The sequence below is a fragment of the Crocodylus siamensis genome, chromosome 11 (assembly GCF_052110815.1).
Source record: "Crocodylus siamensis isolate JL-2025a chromosome 11, ASM5211081v1, whole genome shotgun sequence".
NCBI classification, from domain to species: Eukaryota; Metazoa; Chordata; order Crocodylia; family Crocodylidae; genus Crocodylus; species Crocodylus siamensis.
In genome coordinates this window covers 20,217,555-20,243,863 of record NC_143405.1, presented here as the reverse complement: position 1 = coordinate 20,243,863, position 26,309 = coordinate 20,217,555, and the positions used below count along the sequence as shown (strand labels likewise).

General features: G+C 49.2%; 2 protein-coding genes across 2 annotated transcripts in view; both read left to right on the top strand.

The window, feature by feature from the left end:
- Positions 1-20,847, top strand: part of LOC149855561 (C-type mannose receptor 2-like) — a 32,201-nt gene extending 11,354 nt beyond the window's left edge. Inside the window, exons 7-10 of the mRNA XM_090021497.1 lie at positions 16,775-16,990; positions 17,278-17,382; positions 18,539-18,628; positions 20,708-20,847. Of these exons, the coding sequence (XP_089877623.1) occupies positions 16,775-16,990; positions 17,278-17,382; positions 18,539-18,628; positions 20,708-20,847 (551 nt within the window). The remainder of the gene's footprint in view (positions 1-16,774; positions 16,991-17,277; positions 17,383-18,538; positions 18,629-20,707) is intronic.
- Positions 20,848-22,766: 1,919 nt separating this feature from the next.
- LRRC26 (leucine rich repeat containing 26) lies at positions 22,767-25,353 on the top strand. The gene is made up of 2 exons (XM_090022587.1): positions 22,767-23,382; positions 25,082-25,353. Exons 1-2 carry the CDS (start codon positions 22,767-22,769, stop codon positions 25,351-25,353), a joined length of 888 nt encoding a protein of 295 aa, XP_089878713.1.
- Positions 25,354-26,309: the final 956 nt, after the last annotated feature.

The window sequence follows — 26,309 nt, the reverse complement described above, 5'->3', positions numbered from 1 at the left end:
GTATGCAGGCATCTGGGACCAGGAGCAGGTATACCTCCCCTTGTGGGGTGTGCTACACATTAGAGTCCCTGGAGTGCCAGATAGCAGAGCTCTAGGCTGCGATGCAGAGGCTGTGTGCCATCAGGGATGGCAAAGAGGTGATCAATACCTACCACCAGGCTCTCTGCAGAAAGAATGAGGAGGGAGGAGCAAGGAAGGCTAGCAGGACGAGGGCGTGTAGGAGGAGTCCCCATGAAGCCCAGCTGGGGGTCACTTGGACAAAATTTGTCTCCGGCCCCAAGCCACCCTGCACCAGGGTCACCACCCCCCTGGAACTAAACCACAGATATGAACCCATCACAGCACCAGCTGAGCTATCAGCTCCTTCACTAGAGGAAAAAAGGCAACTTGTAACCACTCCAACAAAGAAATGCAGAGTGATCATCGTGGGTGGCTACCTGACAGAAGGAGCACAAGGGAAGTCCATCCCAACCCATAGAAAAGGTAGCAAAAGGGCTGGGCAACCCCCATGACTAAATAGGGGAATCATGGACCTCCTGCATCTGAAGAGAAATCTATAAGGGTTAGAAGTCAGGTAACATCACCAAAGAGGATTATTCAGCACTGGCCCACACCTGTAGGGAGCAAACCAGGAAAGCCAAGGTCAAAACTGAACTCAAATTGACTACGGGAATCAAATTCAACAAAAAGTCCTTCTTTAGATATGTGGGTAGTCAAAAGAAAAACAAGGGCAACATTGGACCTTTGCTAAACCAAATGGCGCAGCTGATAACCGACATCCAGGAAAAAGCTAATCTCCTTAATGATTACTTCGCGTCAGTTCTTCACCAGCACAAGGGGATCTTCATGCCTATCAAGATGCAGGATTGCCAGGACATGGGCGAATACACACCCATCATTGGTGAATGGTATAAATTGAGTCAAGAAACTGAGTCCTTCCAGTGGCCCCAATGAGCAGCATTGAATGATTCAAGCAGGTGATCTGTGATATCTGGATCGCCAGGTTTTTCATACTCATCTAATAGAGCAACACACTCTCTGTCCAAGCAAGGAGTATACAAAGGCAAAATCCTCTTGGAACAGAGGACTGTGCTGCTTTATAGAGGGCACCACAGAAATGTTTATAGGTTTCATCATCTGGGATATTTTGCTGTGGAATGGTAACAGTGGATCATTCATTGGTCTCCATGAATAAGGACCGGGTTGGTTTTCCTGAAGTTCAATCTGAGTTTTATATATTTAATGACCAGGAATTGCAGGCTAATGTGGATGAATGATGGACAGTGTTGGCTGTGTGGAAAGTCATGGAGAACAATGCAAGATGCTGGCTGTGCGTGGCTGTTGACTGATGTAACCCAATGTCTGTCAGCAGAGTAATTGGTCTCATTTTGCTGAATGGAAGGTACCATGTTTACAGTCATGAATCAGGGCAAAGTCATTGCTGAATGCCCAGTTTTGGAACAGGTCACCATCTTCATTTGAGTGTGAGTAACCCCAGTCTATGTAGTGGCTATTAAAGTCACCGGCATATACAGTTGGATGGGGAAGAGATAGAAGAGGACAATTCCCCCAAGTTTTGCTGGGTGGTTTATAGACATTTGTGATACTGAAGCTTCCAACCTTTATGACATCACAGTGATTACTGGATAGGGTGTGGGTTGCCTCAGACATGTTGCTACAGTTGTAGGTGCCTCTCCCATATTTTGCTTGAGGAGTGTAGTGTGTCAGATCAAGAACTCTGTGTCCACATGAGTGAGTACGTGCCTGTTGCAGTGTCTCAGAGCAGGTTGAGGAACTGCAGGAGGCATCTCTGCAGCATGGACTCTAAGTTTGATACTGGGAAATCCCAGGATCAAAAGAAAACACGCTAGAAAAAAGCAGTGCAGGGCGTATTCCTGGAGTATGCCCCAAAGCAACTGGAGGCTGGGTCCTCCAAAGAGATGCTCTAGCACCTGGCCAAAGCATCTCTATGCTTGCCGCAACGCCTCTGCTGCTCTGGCACACTGTGCCTGGCAAAGACTACAGGGATGCAAAGAGGAGAGGATTAGAGCTGATGACATCAAACAGCAATATAGAAGACTCATAAAGTGGTAGGCATGTGAACGTTAAATAGACAAATATGACTTTGTGTATTGCATCTATAAATGTCAGAAGTGTGTTATCAAGAAAGGATTGGGATAAGATTATGACAATATTGAGCAAGGTAAAAGAAGATGCAATATGTTTGCAAGCGTTTGGAATCCAATGGTAAAGGATTTACAAGTATTTTGTAAAGAGGTGGGGATGGGGACCATTGTGGTGGATAGGGTCAGATGCAAAGAAAGTGGGTGAAGTCTTGATTTTTGTGCAAGAGTGAGGAAGTGGAAGTGTGGCGAGTGCAAGTGATTTTGGAACGGAGACTGCAATGAATGGTGCTGGAGTTTGAAAAGAAAGAGTTAGAGATTTTTAATATATAGTACTGACTGAAAGAGAAGGGAGGATCACTGTTTAAGAAATTAGAAGTATATGTAGGTAGAAGTAGGCAGCAAATTCTGGGGGGATTTAATTGCATTATTGAGGAGGGGGATAGGAGAGGGGATGGAGAGCTAGACAGCTCATCAGAAGTACTGATTAATAGGGCTGTGCGAAACAGCAGCATTGTGCTTCAACATCCATTTTGGCATTTCGACAGGACAGCGGTTTTTTTACGAGTTTTGTTTCATTTAGAAAACACTGTTCCATTCCGTTTCTTCAAAGCAGTTTTGCTGTTTCGACGTTTGGAAAGGGCTGAGGAAGGGAACTCAGCCTGACTCAGTTCCCCTCCCCAGTGCTGCGATGAAGTAGGGGCAGGGGAACTCAGCTGAGTTCCCTTCCCCAGCCCCATCGCAGCCCTGGTTCTCCCCTGTCTCCCACCACCCGGCTGGCTGCTTCAAATCTTGAAACTTTCAAAACATTTCAACTGCTCTTGTTTCATTTCAAATTTGTTTCAAAGCCCTTCATTTCATTTTGATTTTGCTGTTTCAAGCTCGAAATGAGTTGAAACAGTCTCAAAATGAAACAGCCGATGAAATTTTGCACAGTCCTACTGATTAATATACTAAAAGAAGGATAATTCAGTTCATGCAGTCCCAGCTTCAGGCACTCTCTTTCAGTGAACCCTTTAAACAGCCAGAGATTTCTTACTTTACATAAACTAGTTTTAACACATGTTAATAAAGTCCGTAATAAAAAACGTTTTTTCTCTGGCCGTTTTGGTATGAGTCCATATAGTACCATCTCTCACACTAATGAGAGGTTTATTTTGGTGACACTCAGAAAGTGGCAGACCCTTTCCCACACCCCCTTTGCTCATGTACATTCCCAAAACACATGTCCCACTGTTTCTTCTTTCCCACACCTCTCTCTTGGGCACCCTGATGAGCTTGTCAAGCCTCGTGTGTGTTGCACTTCTCTCACTGGTAAGAAATTTCTTATAACCATCCACTCTAGGTCAGCACGTTCACCTTTTAGTTGTTTATCTGCCACTGCTCCTCACACCTTCTTCACTTGTCCTTCTGTGAAGTTTCACACCAGTGCCACTGTCTCTCTCCCTTACTGCTTTCTTCTATTACTTATGACTCTTCAGGACTGCAGCCCTAACTTCCCTATTTTATAACTCTACATGAGTCCTTCCATTCTGATGTAATGAATCAGTGGTTGCCATGTCCATGGACTCTTCAAAGAGGTATGATATGTTTCCCATTTCCTCAAAATTGTAGGTGTGTGAAATTGGGTGATACACACTGCTTTCCTCTCTCCCTCCATTACTGTCTTCCATATTTGAGCTTACATATTTAAAGGCCGGCAACCTCCATCCCCCCATCTTTCTTGCTCTGTACAGTTGAGCTGTATTGAACCTTTCTCTTTTGGCATTCCAGAAGAATTCACATATTTCCCTCTGTACTTCTGCTATCTGACATCACATGGGTGGGAATACAATTCCTGTATATAGAATAATCAGCAGTGGCACAGCCTTAAACACTGACACTTTTCCGACAAAGGACAGTGTCCTTCCAGACCATAACCAAAGTATTTGCCATAGCCTTGCTGTCACCGTTTCCCATGCTATATTACCTTTCCCTTCGGCATCCATCAGGATCCCTCGCACCAAGTCCCTCCAGTTCAGAATATATTTATGATGTGATAGACTGTGAAAATAAGAAATGATAAAACAAAATATGTTTAGGTCAAATTATTTTGACGAAAGATTATAAAAGAGGCTTTATTGGGGTAATATTAGGTATTTGCTATAGACCACCAAAGTGAGATTTGGATAAGTTGGAGACCTCTTAAAATTATTAGAGGCACAAATGCCACCATATGCTGTGTCATTATAGGAGAATTTAACATCCCAGATAACAGGGGAAAAACCACTATTAATTGCAACAGGACCTAATTATTCCAGGGTCTGGTATTTAATGGATTTCTTTAGCTAATAGCTACTAGCTCAACAAAAGGGTGTGGTGTTTTAGATTTGGATTGGGAAGTATTGAGGAGATTGTATTGGAGCTGGCTGGAGGAAAAAACATAGATGGACTGATAATGAGTCAATTCAGTTTTAACTGGAAGGGTAACAAACAGTTGGCAAGTGAAGTTTTTGATTTCTAAAAGCAAACTAAGGAAGTTAAACTGAGAAATCAGGGACTTGAATGTAGAGGAGGCTTCAAATGTATTGAAGTAAAAAATCCAGAAACTGTCTGGAATTTGAGCAAAATTGTATAGAAGGACTCCAAACTTAATTGGATGAATAACCATTTCAGGAAGGAATGAGCATTCTCATTTCCCACAAGAAATGCATTGACTGGCAAAGAAAGCTACAATTTAGACATGAGGAAAGGTAGGGATAATGTGAGACTTAGCAGAAGTCCAGCTGGGTAGGACCTTCCAAAGGACATTAAGACAAATAGTAAAAGATTCCTCAGCCAAGCAATCGAAAAAAGAATAAAGGAAGAAAAATGGGGCCACTGTGGAGTTGAGGACTGGATAGAGACTAAAGGATAATTTAAATGTAACTCCAAAACCAAATGAAATCTTTGCTTTGTTTTCAGGAAAGAGGACAATGTAGAATGAAAATAATACAGAGCACTGGGCAAAAGTATCATGGTTTATGGGAATATATGTATATATCTCAATACCTTAATGCACTCAAGTTGTGGGGACTGGATAATTTACATCTGAAAATACTGAAAGAATGGACAAATGAAATTTTGGTTTTTTGGTAGTAAATGTTTCAATAATTCTTTCAAATTGTTGGTATGACTCTTTGACTGGAGAATAGCAAAATTAGTGCATATATTTAAGAAAAAGGAAAAGTGACCTGGGCAACTGCAGACTCATTAGTTGAATCATTATTATGCAAAATTTTGGACAATCCTGAAAGAAAGAATTAAAGTCATGGAGATAAAAAGAAACTGGGATAAAATGCAGCATGCTTTTGCCAAAGGAAATTATGCCAAACTAACCTGAATTTTTCTTTGACAAGAAAGCTGATTTTTTTTTTTTTTAAAGAAAACAGATATGCAGTAGATTTAATCTACCCAAACTAAAGAACAAAGGACCAGAGGACCTCTTGGGTCCCTGAGTCTTCTCCCCTGTGAGCATAGACAGTTGTTTACCCAAGGAATCCATAAAATTGTCAATTCAGACCTTTATACGCAATAACAAAGTACAATATCTGAAATAACAAGAACACCCTAAAACATGCCATAGGTAAAAAGAGGAAAGAAAGGCACTGCCTTCACACTTACAAGTGACACAAGTTTTGCCTGCTGTTTTTCAGTCTGTTGTGCCTTAACACACACACAGTCACACGTTGCAAGTTTTGCTCTGAACAGTTTGAGGTGCAGTTTCCCAGAAACCCCTGCACCTAGCTTCTTGAAATTTGGCAGGCTTTGTGGCCTCAGCAGAGGCTACTATACCTCCAGTTTTCACCTTGCTGTGCCTTCACACACACACGTGTGACTTGAGTTTTGCTTGTCAACAGCTTGAGGTGCAGTTTCCCAGAAACCCCAGCACCTATCTCCTTGAAACTTGATAGGCTTTGTGGCCACAGCAGGGGCTACCCTCCCTGATGTTTTCATTTGAATCAGGCAAGAAATGACAACATTATAGGCAGTTTTGTGATTCCCCATTATAGCCTATGGGTGAAACATCAAAACAGCGAAAGAGTTTCAACGAAACAAAATGGAACAGTGGTTTCGAAATGAAATGAAACTTGAAATGAAACACTGTCCCGACAAAACAGCAAAATGAAATGGTACTGTTTCACACAGCCCTAGTGGACAACGCTTTTTAAAAAATAACTAATGTAAGTTTACAAATTGCAAGACCCATTTCCCTTGGGGGACTTAAATTACCAAGACATTTAGTGGGAGAGAGATACAGCAGTGCATAGACAATCCATCATATTCATAAATTGGATTGTGTTGGGAATAATATTTTGGTACAGGTGGTTCAGAAAAGCAGACTTTAACAAAATCAGAGAATTAATGGGCAAGTTCCCTCAGGAGGCAAGTCTGAAAGGAAAAGGAGATCAGGAGCTGGCTGTAATTTAAGGAAGCCTTATTAAGGGCATAATAGCAAGCTATGCCAGTGTGATGAAAGAATGAGAAATGCAACAGGAGACAGGCTTGGCTAAACACTGGTCTCTTCACTGAGTTGAAATTAAAGGAATCCTACAAAAAGTGGAAACTTGGTCATATTACTAAGGAAGAACATAAGAGTATTCCATGTTCATGCAAGGAGAAAATCAGGAAGGCAAAGATGTAATTTGAGATGCAGCTGGCAAGAGATGTAAAAGGGAATAAAAAGGGATTCTACAAATATGTCAGAGCTAAGAGGAAGACCAAAGAAAGTGTAGGTCCCATAAGGCATACCGAAGGCAATTTAGTTATTGAAGATGTGGAGAAGAATAAAGTATTTAATGTGTCTTTTACATGAATCATGAACAACCCCACCTAGCACCTTATGAATAAACAAAACTTACTATCATCGTGGAATCTGGGCTTGTCTCAATGTGCAGTCATGACCGTGCAACTTGGAGCTCTTGCTCCACCGATATCAGATGCTCTCTTTGTTTTTAATGTAAGTCAGGCTTGAAAAATTTATTGACACAGGTATGTTGTCAAAAATGGCAAGAAAACTGAGATCGCATGTTCTAAGACTACTGAATATTCATTTGCAACTGTCAACCAGAATGGGCAGGTCCACCCCTGCAGGCACATGCACCTGCAGCAGCTCAAATAGAAGTGGTACAAATTTGAGCCAGGGCTTTTTGCCTCAGCACACATGCCCAGACATGCACTTTGGTGTGGGGCAAATTGTGCCACTTGGAGCAAAATAAACCTGTCTGGCTCCTCCTGGATCTGCAGCAGATGCTGGCCTCAGCAGTATAAAAACCTGACCTGGCAAGTAGCTCATGGCTATTCACTCTCAGGAGCTTCTTCGGTGGTCAGCCTCCTCCCGGCCCTGGCCTGTACTTAACCAGGAGGGGGACTGTGGGGCCACATTTCTCTCGCTTGTCCATGCACATTTCTGAGCAGAGCACCAATGGGCAGTGTCCACTGGTTCACTGGATGTCTTTAAGGACATACTTAATTTGATAAGTTGCTCTTGAGCCATTATTGAAATATTCTTAGTGCTTTCCCTTGCAGATGAACTTCAAGGATCATGGATCCAGTCAAAATCTTCAATAATGGACTGCAGAGTAAGAGATTTGGCGAGATGGGAGCCCAGGAATGGTGGCTGTGCCTTGAGGAAGTGATCCTTCGGGCACAGAGGGAGACGATCCCGATGTGAGGAAAAAGGGGGAAAGGGGCCAAGAGGCTTCTTTGGCTGACCAGAGAAATCCAGAGCAGCCTAAGGGGAAAAATTGGAGCATAAAAGCAGTGGAAACAGGGAGAGATTACTAAAGAGGAGTATGCCTCCTCAGCTTGCAGTTGTAGGGAGGCAGTTAGAAAGGCCAAAGCTACCATGGAGCTAAGGATGGCATCCCAAGTTAAGGATAACAAAAAATTGTTTTTCAGATATATAGGGAGTAAAAGGAAGGCCCAGGGCGGTATAGGACCACTACTGAATGGGCAAAAGCAATTGGTGACAGACAGGGGGACAAGGCTGAACTCCTCAATGAGTTCTTTGCCTAAGTGTTCCTAAACGAGGGGCAAAACAAGTCTCACAATGGGATTGTAGAAATGCAACAGCAGGGTGCCAGACTACCAAGCGATGACCCTGAGATGTTGCAGAGTCACTTGGAAGGACTGAATGCATTTAAGTCGGCAAGCCCGAATGAGCTCCATCCAAGGGTACTGAAGGCACTGGCTGATGTCATTGCACAGCCACTGGCAAGAATATTTGAGCACTCGTGGCACACAGGTCAGGTCCCGGAGGACTAGAAAAGGGCCAGTATGGTCCCTATTTTCAAGAAAGGGAGGAAGGAGGATCCAGGCAACTACAGGCCAGTCAGTCTCACCTCCATCCTTGGTAAAGTCTTTGAAAAGATTATTAAAGCTCATATACGTGAGACCCCAGCAGGAAAAATTATGCTGAAGGGAAACCAGCACAGGTTCGTAGCAGGTAGATCATGCTTGATTAATCTGGTCTCTTTTTATGACCAGGTTACAAAACACCTGGATGCAGGAGTAGAGGTAAATATCGTTTACTTAGACTTCAGGAAGGCCTTCAATACGGTATCCCACCCCATACTGTGAACAAATTAAGATGCTGTGACTTGGATGATTACACAGTCTGGTGGGTGGCAAATTGGCTAAAGGGTTGTACCCAGAGAGTGGTGGTGGACGGGTCAGTATTGACCTAGAAGGACATGGGCAGTGGGGTCCTGCAGGACTCGGTTCTTGGACTGATACTCTTCAATGTCTTCATCAGTGACTTGGACGAGGGAGTGAAGTGTACTCTGTCCAAGTCTGCAGAAGATACAAAACTGTGGGGAGAAGCGGACACACCAGAGGGCAGGGAACAACTACAGGCAGACCTGGACAGGTTGGACAAATGGGCAGAAAACAATAGAATGCAATTTAACAAGGAGAAATGAAAAGTGCTGCACCTAGGGAGGAAAAAAGTCCAGCACACCTATTGCCTGGGAAATGACCTGCTTGGCAGCAAAGAAGCGGAAAGGGATCTCAGAGTCCTAGTGGACTCCAAGATGAGCATGAGTTGTCAGTGTGACGAAGTCATCAGCAAAGCTAACTTCACTTCACAAACAGAACCAAAGAGGTGATACTTCCCCTCTATCAGGCACTGGTCAGACCCCAGTTGGAGTATTGTATCCAGTTTTGGGCGCTGCGCTTCAAGAGGGATGTGGATAACCTGGAGAGGGTCCAGAGAAGGGGCACTCATATGGTTAAGGGCTTGCAGGCCAAGCCCTATGAGGAGAGACTAGGGCACCTGGACCTCTTCAGCCTCCGCAAGAGAAGGTTGAGAGGCGACCTTGTGGCTGCCTATAAATTCATCATGGGGGCGCAGGAGGGAATTGGTGAGGCTCTACTCACCAAGGTGCCCCTGGGGGTTACAAGAAATAATGGCCATAAGCTAGCAGAGCGCACATGTAGACTGGACATTAGGAAGAACTTCTTCACAGTTAGAGTGGCCAAAATCTGGAATGGGCTCCCAAGGGAGGTGGCGCTCTCCCCTACCCTGGGGGTCTTCAAGAGGAGGTTAGATAGGCATCTGGCTGGGGTCATCTGAACCCAGCACTCTTTCCTGCCTAGGCAGGGGGTCGGATTCAGTGATCTATTGAGGTCCCTTCTGACCCTAACATCTATGAATCTATGAAAAGCAAAATCAAGATGGGGACCAAGAGTCTTGTGGACATGTCACACCCCTAGCAAAATCCAGCAAACTATTCCACACATGACCACAGGGAAATTCATCACAGACAGAGGGGTAGGACTCGATAATCTATTGAGGTCCCTTCCAACCCTAACATCTATGAATCTAGGAAGCTCCTGCCACCACCTGGGGCTCCTGGCACTGCAGGCAGGATCTGTGCAAACCCAGCCACCGGCCAGGATGGGACCTGCTGGCAGGAGCTATGGCACAGGGGCAACTGCTGCACTGCAGCCTTGCCCTGTGCCCACACCAGTGCTGGGACATGCAGCCCTGGGACATGTGGGGGCTCCTGGTCCCAGGAATCACTTGGGGGATGTGATGGGCTGGGTAGAGGGCTGGAGGGCACAGGCACAGGGAGCAGAACAGGAAGGGCTGGCATTGCTCAGAGCCACAAAGCAGTGGGTGGGACAGCTGTAGCTCGACCCATGTCCTGGTGCTAGGATACATCTGCTGCTGGGAGCGAGTGGGAGCCTGGCAGAAGCTGCAGGTCAGGAGTGAGAGGCACTAGCAGGGCTGTGGGTTGGGAGTGAGAGGCAAGGGAAGGGGCAGGGCACTGGCATACCAGTGCTGCTGAGTGAGCACCATAAAGCAGCTATGGGTCTAGCTGCAGCTGTCCACACATCCTGGTGAGTTAAAGGGGCAGAGGCAGCTCTGTTTTTATTATGATAAAAAAGCAACTGTCAAAGTATATAGATATTTAGAAAATTATTTTATTATGATGATACAGGCACTGATAGGCTTCTAAATTGATTTAAAATTGTAAATATATCAATAAAAGATTGCCCAATTGATCTCTCTCTCTCTCTCTCTCTAGATATATAGTGGTGTTTCATTTTAATCACAGAAGAATGCCGGTTTTGGGTAATTTAATGAGAGAATTTGGGATTTTTTTATCACAGAATTTTCAGTTTTTAAACAGGGAACACTAGGATCCCTGCTGGTGAGGCAAGTGGCAGGACCCAGGCAGGGGAGCCTGCCCAAGGCCAGCACCAGGGACCCAGCTGGAGGGCAGATGAGGTGGCTGACCTCCAGGCCATTTGGGGCCGGGAGGACATGCTTCGACAATTCAAAGTGTGCCACTGCAAGGAGCGGATCTTCTGGGTGATTCATAGATTCATAAATTATAGAGTTGGAAGGGACCCAATGGATCATTGTGTCTGACCTCCTGCCCCTGGCAGGAAAGAGGACCAAGGTCAGATGACCCCAGCCAGGTGATTGTCAAGCCTCTCTTGAAGACCAAGTTAGGTGACAACACCACCACTCTTGGAAGCCCATTCCAGACTTTGGCCACCCTTATTGTAAAAAAATTCTTCCTAATGTCTAACCTAAATCTACTCTCCACTAGTTTGCACCCATTATTCTTAGTTACTCCCTGAAGCGCTCTGGTAAACAGCGCATCCCCAGTTTCCTGCTGTCCTCCCCTGATAAATTGATAGGTGGCTACAAGGTCACTCCTCAGCTGTTTTTTGTATAGGCTGAAGAGATCCAGTTCTCTCAACCTCTCCTTGTAGGGTCTTTCACAGAGACCACTAATCATGCAAGTGGCTCTCCTCTGAACCCTCTCCAGATCCTCTGTGTCCCTCTTGAAGTGCAGCGCCTAAAACTGGACACAGTACTTCAACTGCGGCCTGACCACTGCCGCATAGAGGGGGAGCATCACCTCCCTCGATCTGTTAGTCATGCATCTGCTAATACATGACAAGATGTGATTGGCTTTGTTGATGGCTTTGTTACACTGCTGGCTCATGTTCATCTTGGAGTCAACTATGGCTCCAAGATCTCTCTCAGCCTCTGAGCTGCTGAGGAGGACATGCCCCAACCTGTAGGTGTGCTGGGGATTCCTCCTTCCTAGGTGGAGTACCTTACATTCATTTTGTTGAACTGCATCCTATTACGTTCTGCCCATTGATCTAACCTGTCCAGGTCGGCCTATAACTGCTCCCTGCCCTATGGTGTACTCACTTTGCCCCATAATTTGGTATCATCCATGAACTTGGAGAGGGTGCTCACCACACCCTTGTCCAAATCGTGGATGAAGATATTAAATAACACTGGCCCAAGGACTGAACCGAAACAACTGCCTACCTCCTTCCAGGCCGAGAATGACCTGTCAACCACCACTCTCTGGGTGCAGTCCCTAAGCCAGTTTGCCACCCACCTGACTGTATAGGTGTCCTTTCCACAGCCCATTAGCTTCCCTATGAGAATAGGATGTGAAACTGTGTCGAAGGCCTTCCTAAAATCCAGGTGGATGACATCGGCCTCCGCTCCTGTGTCAGGGCAGTGTGTGACCTGGTCATAAAAGGCTATAAGGTTTGTCAGGCAGGATCTGCCTGTGACGAACCTGTGCTGGTTTCCATTCAGCATCGTTTCCCCTGCTGGGCTTTCACAAATACACTCTTTGATGATTTTTTCTAGTATTTTCCCAGGGATAGAGGTAAGACTGACTGGCCTAAAGTTACCCGGCTCCTCCCTTCTCCCCTTCTTAAAAATGAGCACCACATTGGCCTTTTTCCAGTCCTCAGGAACCTGTCCGGAGCACCATGAATGCTCAAACAGCCGTACCAGTGGCTCAGCAATGACACTGGCCAATTCCTTCAGCATCTGTGGCTGAAGGTCATCTGGGGCGGCTGACTTGTACCCATCCAGCCCTTCCAAGTGCTCTTTACCTAAGTCAACACTAACCTTTGGCGGTCTGGTGCCTTTTCGACATCTGTCTATGCTCAAGGTGGGGGGACTGTCTTGGTCAGTATTAAGGAAAACTGAATCGAAGAACTCATTGAAGAGCTCTGACTTTTTGTCTGCGTCAACCACCAGCTGACCTGATTTGTCCTGCAGGGATCCTATGCTACTCTGCACCTTCTTTTTGCTCGCTATGTACCTGCAGAAGGACTTTTTATTGTCTTTGATTGTTGCAGTCAGCCTAAGCTCCAGTCCTGCCTTGGCCTGCCTGACTCCCTGCAATAGCGTGCCCGGGGGGTGTATGCCTCCTTGGTGGCTGCCCCCTGCTTCCGCTGCCTATACATCTCTTGCTTTGCCCCCAGTCTTTCCTTAAGCTCCCTGTTAAGCCAAGGGGGATTTTTTTTATCCCCTTAGCCCTTTTTCTGTGTAAGGGGATAGACTCCTTTTGTGTCCCAAGGATCACTCCCTTGAGAAACTCCCAACTCTCTTGGACCCTCATTAGCCTGTTGCTCTTGAGTTCGGCCACCTCACTAACTAGGTTCCTAAGTTTACTAAAGTTGGCCCTTCACTGGATATTTTTCTCAACCTTTGCTGGATAGTGAACTCTAACAAGTGGTGGTCCCTATCTCTCAGGTTACTGTGTACCCGCAGGTCCCCCATGAGATTATCCCCTGTTGCTAAGACTAGGTCTTAGGGGTGCTACCCCCGGTGGGACTGGACACCATCTGGGTCATGTGGAGGTCCTGTGCACAGTGTAAGAATCTCCTTGAGTGGCTTGTTTTGGCCGCCTGTTCCTCCCAGCTGATATCTGGGTAATTTAGGTCCCTCATGACCACTGCCTCCCTCGCCTGTATGGCATCTGAAAGCTGCTTGGAGAATACCTCATCTAGCTTGTTATCCTGGTGAGGAGATCTGTAGTAGACCCCCACTACCAAGTCCTTTTCCCCTGGCCCCCCCCGGATCCTGACCCACAATGCCTCGGTATTCCCCTCCTCCACTCCTGCTTTGATGACGGAAGATGTGTACTGGTCCTTAACATAGAGAGCTACACCCCTGCCATTTTCCCCCCCTCTGTCTCATCTATATAACCTGTACCCCTCAATGCCTACTGCCCAGTCATGAGTAGAATCCCACCATGTTTCGGTTAAGCCAACTAGGTCATACTGTGTACTAGCAAGCAGGAGTGTGAGTTCCTCCTGCTTGTTCCCCATACTCCTGGCATTTGTGTATAGACATTTTAGCTCCCCAGTGGGTGCTCTTGGTGTCCCTTTGCCTTGGTGGCGTGTGTCCCCCTTAGTGCTTACCTGGTTAGGTCTGGTGCCGTTTGTGGCTTTCCAACCCTGGATTCTCATCAACGTCTGGTTCCCTGTCCCCCGTTGAACCTAGGTTAAAGCTCTTTGGAGGAGAGCAGCCAACCTGCAGGAGAACAGGTGCTTATCTCTAGGGGAGAAGTAAAGATCGTCCCATCCTAGGAAGCCTTCTCCCTGGAAAAAGGATTGATAGCTGCCCAGATGGCAGAACAGGGGCACCAGAAGATATGACAGCAATGCCACCTGAGGGCCAACTGTGCAGCCATGGCCCATTGGTTGCTGACCCAGAGGTGCCCATACCACAGCGTAGGCAGCCATGTGGTCCTTGTCCATGTCTGGCAGGCATGCAGCCAAGGGGCCACAGGTCCAAGGGTGTAGATGCTGTCACAAGTGGCAGCAGGTCACAGCCAGGCAGCAGCCCCTACTGCCAGACTGCTGCAGTGGTTAGAGGGTGCAGGAACCATTCTAGGTTAGGGCTGCTTCAGCAGTCCAGCTGGTACAAGGGGCTAGTGTCCCCAGATATCAACTGGCTGGGCCTCAGAAGCTTCTGAGGGCAAGTAGCCCTGAGCTGCTCACCAGGGCATTTTTTATACAGGGTCATTTTGCCCCAAGTAGCACAATTTGCCCCACACCAAAGTGTATGTTCAGACACGTGTGCTGAGGCACAAATCTCTGGCACAAATCTGTGCCACTGCTACTTGAGTTGCTGCAAGCACATGTGCCTACATTGTGGATGCACCCATTGATAGTAAAGTGATCAGCTTCATCTTTACTATGTGGGTCTCCTCAAGACAGATTATGTCAGCCTTGTGGTGAATTGTTATAGAACTGACTGTGGAACATTTTGCTACTGAAAGTCCCTTGACACTGAGCTGGAGGATTCAAATAACTGGCCAATAGCCTGAAAATTGCAGGATCCCTGGTGAATCTTTTTCAAAACTTGTGGCACTCAGGTGAGATCCCTGAGGACTGGAAGAGGGCCAACACTGTGCCCATCTACAAGAAGGGGAAGCGGGACTTCTATCCAAGGGAAAATCCTAGAAAAACTCATCAAAGAGTCTATGTGTGACTCACTTACAGAAGGTGGGATTCTGAACCACAGCAGCATGGCTTTGTCACAGGCAGGTTCTGTCTTCCCAACCTCATCTCTTTCTACAACCAGATGTCTTGCCAGTGGGACATGGGAGAGGAGGTCATTGTATGCCTAGACTTCCAAAAGGCCTTTGATCTAGTATCCCATGATATCCTCATGGGAAAATTGGAAGATTGTGGGCTTAATTGCTTGATGATTCAGTAGGTGGGAAACTGGCTGCGTGGTAGGACCCAGTTCTTATGAACAGATCTGCGTTATCCTGGCGAGAAGTGGCTGGTGGTGTCCCTCAAGGGTCCGTGCTTGGTCCGGTGCTTTTCAGCATCTTTATCAATGATTTGAATGTGGGGGTGAAGAGCTCACTGGCCAAGTTTGCGGGTGACACCAATTATGGGGGAGCATGGTCATGTCTGCAGATAGGCTGCAGATACAGGCAGACCTGGAGAGGTGGGCGAATCAGAACCAGATGAGGTTCAACATTTAGAAGTGTAAAGTGCTCCACCTGGAGGCAAATAATCCTCAATATACCTACAGGCTTGATGGTGACAATTTGACTTGCACGGCAGCCAAAAGGGACCTAGGGGTAATAGTTAACCGTTGTACAAACATGAGCTGTCAGTGTGATGCTGTAGCCAGCAGGGCAAACAACACTGGCATGGATCAACTGATGCATCTCATGTAAAACCAAGGAAGTGATTCTTCCGTTGTACTCAGCACTAGTGAGACCACAGCTGGAATACTGTGTCCAGTTCTGGGCACCACACTTCAACAAGGATGTGGAAAAACTTGAGAGGGTCCAGAGAAGAGCCACTCATACGATCAGAGACTTGCAAGGCAGACTATACGAGGAGAGTCTGAGGGACTTGGGCCGCTTCAGCCTAAAGAAGAGAAGGCTGAGAGGGGACTTGGTAGCAGCTTACCGCTACATCAGGGGCTTGGCATACAGCTGTTCACCGGGGCACCCTTGGGGAAGACCAGGAGTAATGGATACAAACTCCTGGAAGAGCGCTTCAGGCTCAATTCTAGGAAAAGCTCCTTCACAGTCAGGGTGTCCAGATTGTGAAACAAACTCCCTCCAGACATGGTGCAATCACTTACCTTGGAAATCGTCAAGAAAAGACTGGACGGGCACCTCGCTGGGGTCACCTGACCCCCAGTTGTTTTTCCTGCCTAGTGCAGTGGGGCTGGACCCAATGATCTTGCAAGGTCCCTTCCAGCCTCTAACAATCTATGAATCTATAACAGCCACCGGGTTGGCTGGTTGGCTAGGAGAAACACTGTTGACAATTATAGCCAATTGACTGGGCTCTGACAGTTGTCTGATTCAGTCTGCCGGTAGCATCATTCATTTAATTGATGGTTTGACTAATTGCAGGAGACATGATGAGGATTCTGATGCTTTGCCCCCCAAAGGCTTTGGGGGTGCTCAGAACACACTGAACACTCACTGAAAACATTTAGTTCAACCTTGAGCACAGCAGCCACTGCCACTTTCAGTCAGAAACCAGGGTGGTAGTGGCACTCCTGTGTGCATTGTCTGTAATAGCTTTATGATGGAAAGTTTTATGCTAGATGATGTGTGTATATATATCTATATCTATAAAACTCTCTCTCTTTCTCTCTCTATATATATAATGTGTGTGTGTGTGTATATATATATATATATATGTCTGTGTGTGTGTGTATGTATACATTTTTCAAAAAAAAAAAAAAAAAGCTTAGTGGTCACAGAACTTGTTCAAGAACCAGGAGATGCAGATTCAAGATCTTTCTCATCTAGAGGGGGTTGAAACTTTCATCAGTGTCGTTCCCCTTTTGCTTCCTCCCCCAGACACCGAGTGGTTTGTACTGCAGGTCAGTCATGGGGTGGAAGGAGACCCTGCTTTGCTGCACCCCTCTGCCAAGAGCCTGGAGCAGGCGAAGCAGGAGTGCCTCAGCGAGAGGAGTGCATGTGCTGCTGTGCTCCATGCAGGGACTGACTTCTACCTGCTCAGCAACCTGAACAACACCAGCCCACGGGAAAACTCAACACTCTACGTGCAGAGCAGTAAGGGGCAGATCTCTGCTCAAACGCACCCTGGTTAAGCATCTGCAGAGACCACATGGCTTAGTGCTGGGAACTGTAGTCCCAGCTCTTCCACTGATCTATTCTGCCACCAGACCAATCACATCAACCTCCCCATGCCTCGATTTCCCCACCCTGGGCCATGGATTTGTTGTGGGTAGGAAGCTTCTGCTTTGCTAGGCTCCAATCCCTGTAGATGTGTTCCCCTGACATCTGCCTGGCCTGCTGATGGCCAGGCACTCTCCCTAAGCAACCTCTCCTCTCTGCAGTATGCGCCAAGGGGTACAGCGGCCAGCACTGCCACAGGTACAGCGCACCTCCAGAGCAACCAGCATGTGACTGTAGTGGCCGAATCCGGACATCGGCCACACGAGGTGAGGACCTCCTCCTGGCTGGTGGGCAGATGGGAAGAAGGGGCCGGTGTGTAGATGAACTGGGGCCTGATGTTCCTGTCTGGGTGGTTCATCACGAATGTACAGCCTTTACCTGGAGCCCATATGTTTAGCCGATGGAGATACAAGCTAATATGGGTCACATACTGTAAGAACACATTGTGTGCCTGTGCTCCATGCACCTCCACAAAAGAGATCAGAAATGCAGGGAGAGCCAGGGCCTCTGTTTCAATACATTCAGCATAAGCCTAACTGAAAAGGCCTAGCTCATATATTTGCGTTTTGGTGACCACAGGGTGGAGAGGGTCCTCAGCAGGGCATTGGCACAACTCAGGGGAGCAAAGGGAAGAGCTTGAGCTGAGGTGGCTGCTGGGCAATTCCTTGGTACAGTCTGGCCTGAGCCATTCTGGGTCAAGAAGTGGGATGTGGTGCTGTCAGGGCTGAAGCCATGAGACTCACAGGCATCTGACATGGTGCACAAGGTAGAATATACAGGATCAGGAAGGTTCTCTGGTATCTGTATAACTCACATCTGCTTTTAAAGCCTCCTTGTCTCCCAGATTACTTTGCTGTCTGGCCTTCTCCTTTGTTACTGAATCAGACACTCAACTGCACCTTCACTTCTGCTGCATATCACTCTCAAACCAAGGTCTTTCCCTACATCTGGGAGCAAAGGATATGTCAATGCTAGCAAACCTCTTGATGCACACCCCTGAGCAGTGTAGTGAGTCCTCCTCCCCTGCACATACATATACACATCCTGCTATGGCTGAGAAGGGCTCCATGGGCTATGGAAGCTTGGGCCTGCCAAGGATGCCTTCAATGCCCCAGGGACCTAGGATGAGGCCACCAAATTCATTTCACTGTACTGACAGCTACAAAGGGTGGAGACCCCTGGACTTGCCAGTCTGCTGAGACTGCCCTATGCCAGCTGAGCATCACAAAATGCCCTTAAGGGGCTGATGAAGACCAGTAGAGTGCTATGCTGGCAGGGGACCATGAAGGTATAAACTAGCAATGAGGTTGAAAGGAAGAGGAAGGTATCACAGAGCCTGCAGACCATCACTGGTGCCTCCTGCCCATGGGGGTCTCTGCCCCGACCCTGTGGGAGAGGTAATGCTGCTGTGTATCTTCACAGTGTGTGGCATCCCTGTGCAGAGCTGTGTTGACTACTGTCACCGCACAACTAGCCATGATGACTGCTCCCTGTGCCTGCCGCTCTGCTCCGGTGAGTTCCACTGGTGCCCACAGGGCTTCAGCCTTGATTCTTTGTTGGATGGTGGGGTAGGTGGTGCAGGCATTGCATAATACAGCCTCACTCAGCATGGTGACAATGGCCACTCCAATAGGCTGTGAACCCTGTCCTAGCAAGTATCATAGTATCATAGTACTTAGGGTTGGAATGGACCAAAACAGATCATCAGGTCCAACCCCCTGCCCCGAGCAGGAACAGGTGCCGAGATCATATCGCCCCAGCCAAATATCTGTCCAGCCTCTTGAAGACTCCCAGGGTAGGAGAGCATACCACCTCCCTTGGGAGTCCATTCCAGAGCCTGGCAGCCCTAACTGTACAGTAATGTCTCCTGATGTCGAGCCTGAACCTTCTCTCTAACAATTTGTGGCCATATTCCTAGCAACCCCAGGTGGTGCCCGGGGGAACAGAGCCTCCCCCAATTCCGTGCTGGTCTCCCCTGGTGAGTTTGTAAATGGCCACCAGATGCCCTCTCAGCCTTCTCTTGTGGCAGCTGAATAGATTCAGGCCCTTTAGCCTCTCTTTGTAGGGCCTGCCCCACTGCCCCCAATCATGTGAGTGGCCCTCCTCTGGACCCTCCCAATGTTGCCCACATCCCTCTTGACGTGTGGTGCCCAGAACTGGACTCCAACTGCAGCCTGACCAACACTGCATAGAGTGGAAGGATCACCTTCCTGGACCTGCTTATGATGCATCTGTGCGTTTAGCCTTACTGACCACTTCCTCGCATTGGCGGCTCATGTTCATCCTGGAGTCAACAATGACTCCAAGATCCCTTTCTGCCACCATGTTGACAAGAAGGGTGTTCCCCAGCCTAAAGGTGTGTTGCTGGTTCCTTTTCCCTAGATACAGCACCTTGCAGTTGTCTGCATTGAATTCCATCCTATTCTCATCTGCCCACCTCTAATTTGTCTAGATCTAGCTGGATTTTGTCCCTCCCCTCCAGTGTGCCCACCTCGCCCCTCAACTTGGTGTTGTCAGCGAATTTGGACAGTGTGCATTCCACCCCCAGATCCAGATCACTGATAAAGATGTTGAACAGCACAGGCCTGAGGACCAAGCCCTGGGGGACTCTACATCCCTCCAAGTCAAAAACGACCCATCCACCACCACTCTCTGGGTGCGACCATCTAGCCAATTTGCCACCCATCTGACTGTAGACAACAATGCCACAGTCACCATGTTTTTTTTAAGAGAATGTGGTGAGAAACTATGTCAAAGACTTTCTTCTTTAGAAGGAGCTTCTCTCATCGGGGTCCCAGGTTTTATAGACCCTCAGCCCAGAGCAGTCCCACTGGGAAAAGTCAAGTAGTGCCAAGCTTTCTCCCAAGTAAGGTTCCAGATAAGCCTGGAACACCAACCCCACCATTCCCAATTGTACAGGGTCAGAGGGAAATACTTCTCACCACAACTTTCTTAAGGAGCATTCTCATGGGAAGGAGCCAGCAGCAGCTCATTGGACATCTATTAAGGCATTGTGGGGATTGAGGCCCATACACCTTGTTCTCTCCAGTGCTTCTGGGCTGACCTTCCAGCTGGGTGCAGCTCCTTCATTATGACTCCCTGAGCATACAGGGCTGCAAAGCCACTGCATTGCCCCTGGCAGAGGCTGTATTAGTCAGCACAGGAAGCGTGATTGTTGACTACAGCTGCTAGGGCTGCCTGCGAGCAGAAAGAAACTGAGTGGTGGTGCCAGCCATTCCAGCAACTTGGGATCTCAACAGCAGGTAGGTGGCATCCTGCCATAGAAGCTGAAAATGGCTCTGTCTCTTGCTAGAACCTGCTCCTCAGGTTCTTGGACTCTACTGGATGCTTCTCCAGATCTTGGGGCGTTTGGCTGGTGTGTCATATTTCTCTGTAGAAGACTATGTTTTCCTGTGAGCCAGCACTTGCAGTTTGTCCATGGAGAACCATGCACCTTTGCTTTGAAAGCTGTATGTGGGCCCAGGCTGTCCAGGGGTTGAGCCCAGCATTGGGCCCTGTCTTGGGGCTCTGGAAACCTGTGAGTGCTTCCCATCACACCAGCACCAATGTGCTTTCTCTTTTTCCTTCCAGACTCCAGCCTTGAAATCTTGGAGCCCAATGAACTGACCATGCTCTTCATGGTGAAGTCCCAGTTCATCAACCTTACTTCAGAAAATCAGCGCAATCCAGAAAATGCATCTAAAATCATCTATGATAGCAAATTCCCATGAGACAGCACAGCATGGAGCACGTCAGGTGCCCTGCTCTTTCCAAGGTTCTCCCATTTGTTTCCTTTCAGCCAGTTTTTGTACTGCAGTTTGTGAACAAGCAAGGTCAATGTTGTGACCCCAACACAGCTGCCTTCACTGTGTCCTGTATTTGTAGGCTCACCTTTCCTCCCACTTCATGGCCACTTGGAATGCAGCTATTTTGAGTTAGGAGTCCACTGCCAGCTGATCAGGCCATGGCTACCACAGGTCCTAGGGAGCTGGTGAATGAGATCCTGGAACACATCCACTTGGCTTATGGTGTTGGATGGCCAGGGAAAGACTAGGCGTGAGGCAGAAGACTTATCTTCTTCTGCACTAACAGGTCAGAGGCACCAGCCATAGTGCCATTGTGTAGCTCTGAGGAGCCCTGAGAGTCCATAAGCTAAGATGTGCGGCTGGGGGTGGGGTGGAGACTTAGTGTTAAGGAGACTGTATGTGTTCCAGTGAGAAACAAAAGTCAGTTCTTAGCAGGATTCAAATACTATTTTCAGCCTAGAAGCACCCTGCTGTCAAGTTCTGGCCTCCCTGGGATAGAAATTGTGCAGAAAGATGGTGCCTTCCTCTCCTGACACATGCACTCCAGGCTGTACCATCCAGCTGAGCCTCAGGGGCCCCCACTTGGTTGGTGGGAAGTCCAGAATCATATGCAGCTGGTGCCCCACGGTGGTGGAGGTGACCCTAAAGAAGAAGGCAGGAAGTGCATTTCCTCTAGGGCCTTGCTGAGGGGAGAGAGAGCAATCCCCTCTAGAGCTGGCACTGTGCCTCTCAGACTTCAGTACTACAGCCGAGTAGCACACCTTGCAAAAGCTGGCACAGTGACCCTGGAGAGTCCACAGGCAGAGCCTCACCATCGCAGCTGGTAGCTTACACAGTACCACCCAGGGACTGGTGATGCAGCTTGGCCACAAGAGTTTGCACAATGCCCCAAGAGACTAATCACAGACCACAGCCATCTCAGTGACCCCCTGAGAGACCAATGGCACAGCAATCATCCCTGTCAGTACAGTTCCTCCTTCCCCTGAAGCCAGTGGAGACTAGTATCATGGCTGGTACAGTGCCCCTCAGAGATCTGTTGTGCAGCCCAAACAATAACAGCTGCCACAGGGCGAGCGTGGGGTAAACAGAGAAAGGCAGAACTGAATGGGAACAGAGCAAGAGGCTCAGCTGCTGGCTGAGAAGGGCACCAAGAATTGGGGTGAGGGTGTCCCCCCTGAACTCCAGTGCTTGGCCCAGGCATCAGTAATGGAGGTGGGGGATGTGGAGGGATCTAGACACATTTGCTCTGGAGCTGGTCATGAGCCACTCTGCGGGGCGTGGGTGGGGCAGACTGGGTTCAAGTCCACCTTCCTGGCACCACTCCCTGGCACCACTACAGTTCCTGCTGCTGGGATCTGGGTCTAAGCTGGGTTCCTTGATGCCTGCTGTAGCTCTGTGCCAAGGGGTTAATGCTGGAGCAGTAGCTGTACCTGGCTGGTAGCTGGGTGGGGGCGGGGGAGCTGTGGCTCTGCACCTTGGCAGCAGAAGCTGGTCTTAGAAAATATTTGCTAAGAAAAGTGCAGCTCCACCCTGGAGAAACCACAATCCGGGGCAAGCAGCAGCCTTTGAGCAGCCAGGTTAATGTTTGCAGAACGTAGGTGACGCCCAAGTTCGTGCAAGGGAATGTGAGCCACTAGCAAAAGCTCCAAGGCGCCTGCTTCCTTGTGAGGAGTCGCACAACCCACTGCCCCACTCCTCTGGCCTGGGCAGGTGGCCCAATGACGTGGGGGTAGGGGACATCCAGGAGCCACGACAGGTCCCCAGGGATGCTGCCCTGGTGAGTCTGCATTTGTGGCTGAGTGGGTGGGAGCCAAGTCCTTCCTTCAGTGTCTCATCTTGTGGGCATGGCCAGCTTGAGCTGTCGGGGAGCCCTGCTGACCTCTCTCCTCCTCCTGTACCCACTTCTCTGTGCTGCCTGCCCAGCTATTTGCAACTGCTCCTCAGGGGAAGTGGACTGCCGTGATCATGCCTTACACTTTGTGCCCAGTGGCCTGCCCACCAACGCCAGTGCAGTGCTGCTGGGCTATAATCACATCGCCAAGCTCCAGGCTCACACCTTCCTGCAGCAGGTGTCCTTGCTGTACCTCAGTCTGCATGACAACGTGCTGGTGAGCATCCACAGCCAAGCACTCACAGGGCTTGGGGTGCTGCAGGAGCTGGACCTCAGCAACAACTACCTCGTGGTGCTCACAGCAGAAACCTTCCTGCCACTGTCCAGCCTCACAACACTCAATGTGGGCAACAACCAGCTGGCCCAGTTGGCCCCAGATGTGCCGCGCACCTTGCTCCGACTCCAGGCTCTGTTTCTGCACAACAATGCTCTACAGTCCCTGGACACTGGCTTCTTTGAGAACCTGCCTGCTGTACACTTGCTGACACTTGGGGGCAACCCCTGGGCATGCAGCTGTGCCATCTGGCCCCTCTTCCTCTGGCTCACCCACAACAGGGACAAGATCCAAGGTAAAAGGCGTGGGGTGTGTATGCAGAGCACCCTTGGGATGGCTGGTCAAGAGCAGTCTGGGCCCCCTCTGCTTTGAGGTGAAGGGCAGTCCCAAGTACCTCCCCTTCACTGGCCACCAGGCAGGTGTTTCAGCCCTTGCTCCATGGCAAGCCCACAAGGTTTTATGGAGCATCGCTAGGGTGCAGGTGGCTCTAGCATGGCCCCAGGCCATGGGACAGCAGGAAGTACTCCCTGCTTCCTCCATAATGCTGGAGCCAAGGATGTGCTGCCTGGTGCTGAGCCGTGATGGTACCTGTGACTTCCATCTGCTTCTCTTCTCTGAGAAAACCTCCAGTTCTGGGGCCTGGGCCAGCTTATGCTGCCCTACCTTCAGGCAGATGCTGGCCAGGCTGCCACCAGGCACAGGGTGAACCTGTCATGACCGGGGGGGAGTGGGGGGAGGCTGTGAATGGCCTTGGACAAGGGTGCTGTAAGTGCACTGATGGCACCAGCATAGCTGGAGCAAGGCTGTGGGAGCTGAGCACAAAAGTGTGGGGCTGGTGCATAGGAGATGCCCAGGAGAGCCTGGGCAATGGGGAGAGCACTCTGCAGAGGTAGAGCCCTTAACCCCATGGTGCTGGATTGGTGGCCCTTTGTCCCCTCCTCCTTGTTCTCCCACTTCCCCAGGGAGAAGAGCTGCCCTGTTGTGAGCCCTGAGGAGAGAGGTGCTCCCCAAGGCAACAGGATGCCCAGCTTCAGCTCAGCTGCTCCCATGGGCACCAACCCAGCCTCATGACCAGGGACTCCAAGGGAAAACAGCTGCCACAAGCACCAAACCCACCCCTGCCATGGGCTCTGTGGGGAGAGATGCCCCCCAGCCCTCTATGTGCACACACTACCATGGACTCAGAGGGGATGGCCTGAGGGATCAGAGTCTTATGCTGTAGGTTGTTATCCCTTAGTGCTGACCAAAGGAGTGGCCAGGGCCCTCTGTCACCTGCCTAAAGCCTGGAGGCCAGTACCATGTTGAGGCTGATGTGGGCAACTTGGGCATTGATCTTACGATGACAGGCTGAGAGCCATGGGACTCTTTAGCCTGGAAAAGCGTAGGCTCAGGGGTGATCTGATGGCCACCTATAAGTTTATCAGGGGTGACCACCAGGATCTGGGGGAACGTTTGTTCACCAGAGCACCACAAGGGATGACTAGGTCGAACAGTCATAAACTCCTGCAAGACCAGTTCAGGCTGGACATAAGGAAGAATTTCTTTACTGTCTGAGCCCCCAAGGTCTGGAACAGCCTGCCATCGGAGGTGGTTCAAGCACCTACATTGAACACCTTCAAGAGCAAATTGGATGCTTATCTTGCTGGGATCCTATGACCCCAGCTGACTTCCTGCCCTTTGGGCAGGGGGCTGGACTCAATGATCTCCTGAGGTCCCTTCCAGCTCTGATGTCTATGAAATCTATGAAATCTTTCCCAGGTGCAACAGCTGCCCAACCTCAGTCTGCATCACTCTGACTCTGCCATCCTGGCCCTGTGCCAGTGATGCTGTCCCACCTGCCCTGGTGGTGCCCTGCCCAGCCCTCCTGCCTCATCCCTTGCTGATGGCACTAGGCACCTCTGCCCTCTCATCATGTCCACAAAGCCAAGGCAAAATGGAAGTTGCCCTTGCTGGTAAGTCAGGAGCTGACTGGTGCATTTCTTTTCTTCTTGCAGAGGAGAATCTGACCCTGTGCCATTTCCCAGAGATGCTCAACCAGTTTCCCATTGCAGCCCTTGACAATGCCTCCTTCAGCCACTGCCAGGAGAGCCCACTGCACCCACGCGACTATGCTATCTTGCTGCTCATTGGCCCAGCTTCCTTCCTAGGCAGCATCATCATCTGCATCCTGACTAGCTGCCTGGTTGTGGCCTGCAACAAGCTGAGCAAAGACCCCTACCCTCGGCAAAGAGCTCTGCGACCCAGGATGACACTGCCCCAGCAGTAGCTCTGGGATGGGGCAGAAAAGAGCTGTAGTGATACAAGGCACTGGGCAGAGCAGGGACATACCAGGCTGGCACCAGCTTGCAGCCAGGGCAGGGAAGTGCCTCTAGCCCTGGGAGGGATGAAGCACCAGTGCCCCAGGGTTTATGAGCTGTGCTTCTCATGCTGTGGGGTCTTCCCTTCCCTCCCTCCTCAGGCAGGAGCCCAGTTCACATCCTCTAGCAGCTACCAAGAGCCAGGGAAATGACAGACCTTGGTGTTCAACTGGGCAGTGCCCAGTCCATTTGTGGGCTTGATTTAGCCAGTGATCCCAACCTGTTGTCCAGGGCAGGTGCAGTGGGGCCCCGTCCAGGCATGTGGAGGAAGGTGGAGGGGAGCTTGGCCCTGATCCAGTCCTAACCAGGTCCTGCAGAGGTGGGGGGAGGGAGCTTGACCTCAACCCACAGAAGGAAGGGGGCAAGTTCCTCTGTGCAGGAACAGGGGGCATGGGAATTTGGCAGCAGGGAGAGGTGGCAGTAGTATTCGCCACGGCTCCCTTGGCACGAACTTTCCCGACCTGTGGAGAGCCCTGCAGGCCTAATGCCATGGCTCTGCAGACTGCATTTGGTCTGCAGGCTCGAGGTTGAGTACCCCGATCTAGACAGACAAACAGGAACCTCCATTTCAGGTGGCTGACAAGAGCAGCCCCCTAACCTGTGGCAAGGGTAGAAAGCAGCTCAGGCTCCCAGAGGCCCCAGTCTCTGCTTTTGTTCTGATATTCAGTCCCGGACAACAGGACTGGGCCAGAGCACCAGCACGTTCACACCCTGTCCACTTGCAGTGATCCCCAATACTTAGAAAGACTTCTTGCTTTAGTGTCAGGCATCCAGGTTGTAGCCATATAGGCCTAGAGGCAAAAGGAATCAGAACTCATGGTAGAGGTGATATCTTTTATTAGACCAACTAGATATTTTCAAAAAA

Coding starts and splice junctions, on each gene's coding strand:
- LRRC26 (XM_090022587.1), top strand. CDS start 22,767: ATGGCCAGCTTGAGCTGTCGGGGAGCCCTGCTGACCTCTCTCCTCCTC. Junction 23,383..25,081: donor CAACAGGGACAAGATCCAAG/GTAAAAGGCGTG, acceptor TTCTTCTTGCAG/AGGAGAATCTGACCCTGTGC.